The sequence below is a fragment of the Oryx dammah genome, unplaced genomic scaffold, assembly GCF_014754425.2.
Source record: "Oryx dammah isolate SB20612 unplaced genomic scaffold, SCBI_Odam_1.1 HiC_scaffold_23, whole genome shotgun sequence".
In the NCBI taxonomy this organism is placed as follows: Eukaryota; Metazoa; Chordata; class Mammalia; order Artiodactyla; family Bovidae; genus Oryx; species Oryx dammah.
The window spans coordinates 30,084,964-30,094,731 of record NW_024070207.1 but is presented as its reverse complement, the minus strand read 5'-3'; the positions used below and the strand labels follow the sequence as shown (position 1 = coordinate 30,094,731).

Sequence of the window (9,768 nt, the reverse complement as noted above, 5' to 3'; positions counted from 1 at the left end):
AAATTCATCGAAAGATCATTTGAATGCTGAACAAATTTCACAAAACAGTTTCTGAATGCCAGTAGAGGACACCAGGCACCCAAAAAGGCAGCCCATTCTCTTCCAAAGGAGGTAGGAAAAAATATAAAAGATAAAATGAGAGACAAAAGAGTTAGGGACAGAGACCAGTACCAGGGAGGGAGTCATGAAAGAGGAGAAGCTTCCAAACACCAGGAATCCCTCTCACCAGTGGGCCAGTGGGGAGTTTTGGAATCTCAGAGAGCAACATAACCAGGAGGAAAACACACACACACACACACACACACACACACACACACGGAAATTATGTGCCTAATTGCAACTCCCAGCAGAGAAGTAGCCCAGACACTCATGTCCACCAGCAGTGAGTGGGAGCTGAACAATGAGGCACGGGCTGCATGGTAAGGACCAGGACTGAATGCCCTGAAGACAACCTGAGGGAGGTAATGTGAAGTAGCCACCCAAACTGTGGGATAGAGAGAGAGAGAGAGAGAACTTCCTCATGAAAAGCTCTAAGGCACAGCCTGGCCCACTCACAGAACAAAGGATTGAGCAAATATCAAAGGAGAGCTAGTTGACTGTGGACTGACCCCTCTCCCCACCGGAGGCAGAGAAGTAGGCAGGTGACAGCCAGAGCCAGAAGGTGAGGGGCAATCTTGGTCCCAGAGATGGCATCCTCCACCAAACTGTAAGCAGGCACCCAGTTGCTAACCAAGTCTTCTTGGGATCCTGAACAGTTGACATCTGCCAGAAGGGTCTCAGTGAGAGATCAGCTCCCCAGAGGAGACACATGTCATGCCTGAGATGGTGCTCTTGCTGCGCACCCAGGAAACCAAGAGGCTGGGACCAGGGAGGGGGTAAGATGCACTGCCCACATGGGAAAGTGCGCTCACCAAGCATCTGGTCACCTGAGCAGCTTGGACCTGGGAAGGGCACAAGATGTAGGCCTAATTGAGTCTGTGCCTTTGTGGAGTACCTGAGAACCTGAACCTGAGCAGCTTAGACCGGGAAAGTGCATGGGACCCAGGGGCCACTTTGGACAGTTCTCCTGCAGAGAAACCTGGAGCCTGAGCAGTGCAGACTGGGAAAGCACACTTGTCATGAGCGGGGGCAAACCCAGTGTGGCCCAGATACTGCGAGCACTCCCCACACATGCCAGTGATATTTGTTAGCAGTGTTCCTCCCTCCCCACAGCACGACTGAACAAGTGAGCCTAAATAAGTGACCACCTTCACCCCCTTCTGTCAGGGTGGAATTAGACACTGAAGAGACTTGCAAACAGAGGAAGACTAAATAAACAAAGAAGAGAGAACTGCTTTGGAAGTGACAGGTGCAACAGATTAAAACCCTGTAGTTACCACCGACTACATTGGAAGGAGCATATAGACCTTGAGAAGTATAAGCTGGAACAAGGAACTATCTGAAACTGAACCGACCCCTCAGTGCCCTCAACAGCTCCAGACAAATTCCTAGATATATTTTACTATTATCATTTTTAATTAAAAAAAATTTAAGTTCTTTATTACTCCTTTAATTTTTCATTTTTATAACCTACTATTACCTTGCAAAAAGACCCTATTTTTAAAGCATCCTTCATATTTTTAATAAGTTTTGTGATTTTTTTAATATTGTATTTTTGAGAGTCCAATGTCTACTATAGATTTTTAATCTTTGCTTTTTGGTATTTGTTATCAATTTTGTACCTTTAAGAATCCAATCTTCAGTATATATTTTTACTTAGGAGTGTGATTACTGGCTTGGATGCTCTCTCCCCTTTTGACACTCCTTTTTCTCCCCCAGGTCACCTCTATCTCCTCCCTCCCCCTTCTTTTCTCTACCCAACTCTGTGAATCTCTTTGGGTGTTCTAGGCTGTGGAGAACACTTAGGTAACTGATTACTGGCTGGATCTGTCTCTCTCCTTTTGACTCCCCTTCTTCTCCTCCTGGTCACCTCTATCTCCCTGCTTCCTCTTCTCTTCTTCATGTAACTCTGTGAAACTCTCTGGGTGTCCCTCACTGTGGAGAATCTTTTCACCATTAACCTAGATATTTTATCATTGGGGCTGTATGGATGGAGAAGTCATGAGGCTGCTGTAAGAATAAGATTGAAAGCCAGAGGCAGGAGGCTTAAATCCAAAACTTGGGAACACCAGAAAACTCCTGACTCCAGGGAACATTAATTGACAAGAGCTCATCCAAAAGCCTCCATACCTACACTGAAACCAAGCTCCACTCAAGAGTCAACAAGTTTCAAAGCAAGACAAACCAAGCTAACTCTCCAACAACACAGGAACATAATCCTGAGCATTAAAATACAGGTGGCCAAAAGTCACACCAATCCCATAGACACCTCAAAACTCACTGCTGGACACTTGATTGCACTCCAGAGAGAAGAGATACAGCTCCACCCACCAGAACACTGACACAAGCTTCCCTAACCAGGAAACCTTGACAAGCCACTTGTCCAACCCCACACACAGGGAGGAACCTCCACAATAAAGAGGAACCACAAACTTCCAGCATATAGAAAGGCCACCCCAAATACAGCAGTCTAAACAAGATGAAAAGGAGAGAAATATTCAGTAGGTAAAGGAACATCTAAATGCCCACCAAACCAAACAAAAGAGGAGGAGCTAGGGAGTCCACCTGAGAAAGAATTCAGAATAATGATAGTAAAAATGATCCAATCTTGAAAACAAAATGGAGTTACAGATAAATAGTCTGGAGACAAGGATTGATAAAATGCAAGAATTGTTTAACAAGGACATAGAAGAAATAAAAGAGTCAATCAATTTTAAAAAATGCAATAACTGAGATCAAAAACACTCTGGAGGGAACCAACAGTAGAATAAGGAGGCAGAAGATAGGATAAGTGAGGTGGAAGATAGAATGCTGGAAATAAATGAAGCAGAGAGGAAAAAAGAAAAAAAAAAGAGAGAATTAAATGAGGACAACGTCAGAGACTTCTGGGAGAACGTCAAACACACCAGCATTCAAATCATAGGAGTCCTAGAAGAAGACAAAAAGAAAGGCCATGACAAAATACTTGAGGAGATAATAGTTGAAAACGTTCCTAAAATGGGGAGGGAAATAGTCACTCAAGTCCAAGAAACCCAGGGAGTACCAAACAGGATAAACCCAAGGTGAAACACCCGAAGACACATATTAATCAAATTAACAAAGATCAAACACGAAAAAACAAATATTAAAAGCAGCAAGGGAAAAACAACAAATAACACACAAGGGGATTCCAATAAGGATAACAGCTGCTCTTTCAATAGAAGCTCTTCAGACCAGAAGGGAATGGCAGGACATACTTAAAGGGATGAAAGAGAAAACCCAACAACCCAGATTACTGTACCCAGCAAGGATCTCATTCAAATATAAGGAGAAATCAAAAGTTTACAGACAAGCAAAAGCTGAGAGAATTCAGCACCACAAAACCAGCTCTCCAACAAATGCTAAAGGATTTTCTCTAGACAGGAAACACAGAAAAGGTGTATAAACTCAAACCCAAAACAACAAAGTAAATGGCGATGGGATCATACTTATAAATAATTACCTTAAATGTAAATGGGTTGAATGCCCCAACTAAAAGACAAAGACTGGCTGAAGGGATACAGAAACAACACCCCTATATATGCTGTCTACAAGAGACCCATATCAAAACAAGGGACACATACAGACTGAAAGTGAAGGGCTGGAAAAAAAATATTTCAAACAAATGGAGACCAAAAGAAGCAGGAGTAGCAATACTCATATCAGGTAAAATAGACTTTGAAATAAAGGCTGTGAAAAGAGATAAAGAAGGATACCACATAATGATCAAAGGATCAATCCAAGAAGAAGATATAACAATTATGAATATATATGCACCCAACAAAGGAGCACAGCAATATTTAAGGCAAATGTTAACAAGTACGAAAGGGGAAATTAACAATAACCCAATAATAGTGGGAGACTTTAATACCCCACTCATACCTATGGATAAAACAACTAAACTGAAAATTAGCAAGGAAACACTAGCTTTAAATGATACAATGGACCAGTTAGACCTAATTGGTATCTATAGGACATTTCACCCCCAAACAATGAATTTCACCTTTTTCTCAAGTGCACATGGAACGTTCTCCAGGATAGATAACATCCTGGGCCATAAATCTAGCCTTGGTAAATTAAAAAAAAAATTGAAATCATTCCATGCATCTTTTCTGATCACAATGCAGTAAGATTAGATGTCAATTATAGGGGGGAAAAAAGCTATTAAAAATACCAACATATGGAGGCCAAAAACATGCTTCTGAATAACCAACAAATCACAGAAGAAATTAAAAAAAAAGAAATCAAAATATGCATAGAAACAAATGACAATGAAAACAAAACAACCCAAAACATATGGGATTCAGTTAAAGCAGTGCTAAGGGGAAGGTTCATAGCAATATAAGCTTACCTCAAGAAACAAGAGAAAAATCAAATAAATAACATAACTATATACCTAAAGCAACAAGAAAAAGAAGAAATGAAGAACCTCAGGTTAGTATAAGGAAAGAATCATAAAAAATTAAGGCAGAAATAAATGAAAAAGAAACAAAGGAAACCATAGCAAAAATCAACAAAGCTAAAAGCTGGTTCTTTGGAAAGATAAATAAAATAGATAAACCATTAGCCAGACTCACCGAGAAAAAAAGGGAGAAGAGTCAAATCAACAAAATTAGAAATCAAAATGTAGAGATCACAACAGATAACACAGATATACAAAGGATCAGAAGAGACTACTATCAGCAACTATATGCCAATAAAATGGACAACTGGAAGAAATGGGACAATTTCCTAGAAAAGTATAACTTTCCAAAACTGAACCAAGAAGAAATAGAAAATCTTAACAGACCCATCACAAGCACGAAATTGAAACTGTAATCAGAAATCTTCCAACAAACAAAAGCCCAGGACCAGATGGCTTCACAGCTGAATTCTACCAAAAATTTAGAGAAGAGCTAACACCTATCTTACTCAAACTTCCAGGAAATTGCAAAGGAAGATAAACTTCCAAACTCATTCTATGAGGCCACCATCACACTAATACCAAAACAAGACAAAGATGCCACCAAAAAAGAAAATTACAGGCCAACATCACTGATGAACATAGATGCAAAAATCCTTAACAAAATTCTAGCAAACAGAATCCAACAACATATTAAAATGATCATACATCATGACCAAGTGGGCTTTATCCCAGGGATGCAAGGATTCTTTAATATTCACAAATCAATCAATGTGGTACACCACATTAACAAATTGAAAGGTAAAAACCTAATGCTTATCTCAATAGATGCAGAGAAAGCCTTTGACAAAATTCAACATCAATTTATGATAAAAAAAAACCCTCCAGAAAGTAGCCATAGAAGGAACATACCTCAACATAATAAAAGCCATGTATGATAAACTCACAGCAAACATTATCCTCAATGGTGAAAAATTGAAAGAATTTCCCCTAAAGTCAGGAACAAGACAAGGGTGCCCACTCTTGTCACTACTATTCAACATAGTTTTGGAAGTTTTAGCCACAGCAATCAGAAAAGAAAAAGAAATTAAAGGAATCCAGCTTGAAAAAGAAGAAGCAAAACTCTCACTGTTTGCAGATGGCATGATCCTCTACATAGAAAACCCTAAAGGCTCCACCAGAAAATTACTAGAGCTAATCAATAAATATATTAAGTTTCAGGATATAAAATTAACACAGAAAAATCCCCTGCATTCTTACACACTAACAATGAGAAAACAGAAAGAGAAATTAAGGGAAAAATTCCATTCACCATTGCAACGAAAAGAATAAAATACTTAAGAATAAATTTACCTAAAGAAACAAGAGACCTATATATAGAAAACTACAAAACACTGGTGAAAAAAATCAAAGAGGACACTAATAGATGGAGAAATATATCACGTTTATGGATTGGAAGAATCAATATAGTGAAGATAAGTATACTACCCAAAGCAATCCATAGATTCAATGCAATCCCTATCAATATCAAACTACCAACAGTATTTTTCAGAGAAGTAGAAGAAATAATTTCACAATTTTTATGGAAATACAAAAAACCTTGAATAGCCAAAGCAATCTTGAGAAAGAAGAATGGAACTGGAGGAATCAACCTGCCTGACTTCAGGGTATACTACAAAGCTATAGTCATCAAGACAGTATGGTACTGGCACAAAGACAGAAATATAGATTAATGGAACAAAATAGAAAGCCCAGAGATAAATCCACACACATATAGACACCTTATCTTTGACAAAGGAGGCAAGAATATACAGTGGAGAAAAAACAATCTCTTTAACAAGTGGTGCTGGGAAAACTGGTCAACTACTTGTAAAGAATGAAACTAGAACACTTTCTAACACCATACACAAAAATAAACTCAAAATGGATTAAAGATCTAAATGTAAGTCCAGAAACTATAAAACTCCTAGAGGAAAACATAGGCAAAACACTCTCTGACATAAATCACAGTAGGATCCTCTATGACCCACCTCCCAGGGTAATGGAAATAAAAGCAAAAATAAACAAATGAGGCCTAATTAAACTTAAAAGCTTTTGCACAGTGAAGGAAACTATAAGCAAGGTGAAAAGACAGCCTTCAGAATGGGAAAAAATAATAGCAACTGAAGCAACTGACAAAGAATTAATTTCCAAAATATACAAGCAACTCCTGCAGCTCAATTCCAGAATAATAAACGACACAATCAAAACATGGGCCAAAGAACTACACAGACATTTCCCCAAAGAAGACATACAGATGGCTAACAAACCCATGAAAAGATGCTCAACATCACTCATCAAAGAAATTCAAATCAAAACCACAATGAGGTACCATCTCATGTCGGTCAGAATGGCTGCTATCCAAAAGTCTACAAACAATAAATGCTGGAGAGGTTGGGGAGAAAAGGGAACTCTCTTATACTGTTGGTGGGAATGCAAACTAGTACAGTCCCTATGCAGAACAGTGTGGAGATTCCTTAAAGATCTGGAAATAGAACTGCCATACAACCCAGCAATCCCACTGCTGGGCATACACACCAAAGAAACCAAAATTGAAAGAGACACATGTAACCCATTGTTAATTGCAGCACTGTTTACAATAGTCAGGACATGGAAACAACCTAGATGTCGATAGGCAGATGAATGGATAAGAAAGCTGTGGTACATATACACAATGGAATATTACTCAGATATTAAAAAGAATGCATTTGAATCAGTTCTAATGAGGTAGATGAAACTGGAGCCTATTATACAGAGTGAAGTAAGTCAGAAAGAAAAACACCAATACAGTATATTAATGCATATATATGAAATTTAGAAAGATGGCAACAATGACCGTATATGCGAGACAGCAAAATGACACAGATGTATAGAACAGTCTTTCGGACTCTGTGGGAGAATGTGAGGGTGGGATGATTTGAGAGAATAGCATTGAAACATGTATATTATCATATGTGAAATACATCACCAGTCCAGATTCAATGCATGAGACAGGGTGCTCAGGGCTGGGGCACTGGGATGACCCTGAGGGATTGGATGGGGTGGGAGGTGGGAGAGGGGTTCAGGATGTGGAACACATGTACACCATGGCTGATTCATGTCAATGTATGGCAAAAACCAGAACAATATTGTAAAGTAATTAGCCTCCAATTGAAATAAATTAATTAATTAAAAACAAAAGAAAGCAAAATCTAAGATCATGGCATCTGGTCCCATCACTTCATGGCAGATAATTGAGGAAAAATTGGAAAAAGAGACAGACTTTATTTTCTTGGGCTCCAAATGCACTGTGGACATTGACTGCAGCCACAAAATTAAAAGATGCTTGCTCCTTCGAAGAGAAGTTATGACAAGCTTTTGGCAATGGCATTAAAAAGCAGAGCCTTTCCATGAAGATGGCGTGCCTTTTTATGAAGATGACACTGAAGGTGAAGAAGGAAACCCCAGCCCCTCGTAAAGCTGAAGCCAAAGTGAAGACTTTGAAGGCCAAGAAAGCAGTGTTGAAAGGTGTCCACAGTCACCAAAAGAAAAAATATATATATATCCATATGTCACCCACCTTTTGGTGGCCCAAAACACTGTGGCTCAGGAGGCAGCCCCAATATTCTCAAATGAACACCCCTAGGAGAAACAAACTTGACCACTATGCCATCATCAAATTCCCCCTCATCACCAAGTCAGCCATGGATAAAATAGGAGATAACAACACATTGGTATTCATTGTGGCTGTCAAGGTCAACAACCACCAAATTAAACAGGCTATGAAGAAGCTCTATGACATTGACATGGCTAAGGTCAATACCATGATCAAGCCTGATGGAAAGAAGAAGACATATGTTCAACTGGCTCCTGACTATGATGCTTTGGATGTTGCCAATAAAATTGGGATGATCTAAACTGAGTCCAGCTGACTAATTCCAAATATAAAAGTTTTCACTATTAAAAAAAAAAAGGCAAAGACATCAGTTTTCCACAAACGTCCATACAAGTCAAAGCTATGGTTTTTCCAGTAGTCATGTATAGATATGAGAATTAGAGAAGGATGAACACTGAAGAACTGATGCTTTTGAATTGTACTGGGAAGACTCTTGAGAATTCTTTGGACAGCAAGGAGATCAAACCAGTCAATCCTAAAGGAAATCAACCCTAAATATTCATGGAAGGACTGATGCTGAAGCTCAAGCTCCAATACTTCGGCCACCTGAATGGAAAAGCTGACTCACTGGAAAAGACCCCAATGCTGGGAAAGATTAAGGGCATGGGGAGAATGGAGTGACAGAGGATGAGATAGTTGGATGGCATCACTGATTCAACGACCATGAGTTTGAGCAAACTCTAGGAGATAGTGAAGGACAGGGAAGCCTGGTGTGCTGTAGTGCATGGGGTCACAAAGAGTTGGACATGACTTAATGACTGTAGACAACAACATTAATAGAAGAAGGGACAAAAAACACATGATCATCTCAACAGATGCAGAAAATGCTTTTGGCAAAATTTAACACCATTTCATCATGAAGACACTGAATAAACAAGGAATCATAGGAAACTTCCTTAATTTTTAATGAGTTCCTATGAAAAATCCACAGATAATATCAGATGTAATGGTGAAAGATTGAATGCTTACCCACTAGTATCAAAAACAAGACAAGGATATACACTTTTACCACTTCTATTTGAAAGTGTACTTGAGGTCCTAGTCATGGAAAATAGGGAAATAGAATTTCATATTGGAAATAAATTTTAAAAAAATCTTTACTTGAAAATGACCTGACTTTGTACATAGATAATCCTTAGGAATCATTTAAAAACAATTAGAACTAATACAGAATTTTAGCAAGGTTTCAAGATTCATGATTAATATAGAAAAATCAATTGTGTTCCTATAGAGTAAAAAACAAACCAAAATTAAAACTGACAAAACAGTTGCATTTGCAAGGTATATAAAGAATTAAAGTTAAAAAAAGAAGTGTAAGACATAGACCTGGAAACTATGAAGCATTATTGACAAAATTAAAGATCTAAATAAATTGAAAGATATCCTATGTTCATGGATTGGAATACTTAACATTGTTAGGATGGCAATACTCCCTAAATTGATCTACAGATTCAGTGCAATCCTTATCAGAATCACAATTGCCTCTGCTACAGAATCTGACAAGCTGACCCTCATATTCACATGGGAACTCAAGGAATTCACAACAGCCAAATGA

General features: G+C 38.6%; 1 protein-coding gene across 1 annotated transcript; it reads left to right on the top strand.

The window, feature by feature from the left end:
• Positions 1-7,917: 7,917 nt before the first annotated feature.
• LOC120881489 (60S ribosomal protein L23a-like) lies at positions 7,918-8,507 on the top strand. Its single transcript, XM_040265204.1, has one exon. The coding sequence runs from the start codon at positions 7,948-7,950 to the stop codon at positions 8,452-8,454; it is 507 nt and encodes a 168-aa protein (XP_040121138.1). The 5' UTR covers positions 7,918-7,947; the 3' UTR covers positions 8,455-8,507.
• Positions 8,508-9,768: the final 1,261 nt, after the last annotated feature.

What these genes read in the sequence shown, in the direction of transcription:
- LOC120881489 (XM_040265204.1), top strand. Translation starts at nt 7,948, where the DNA reads ATGAAGATGGCGTGCCTTTTTATGAAGATGACACTGAAGGTGAAGAAG.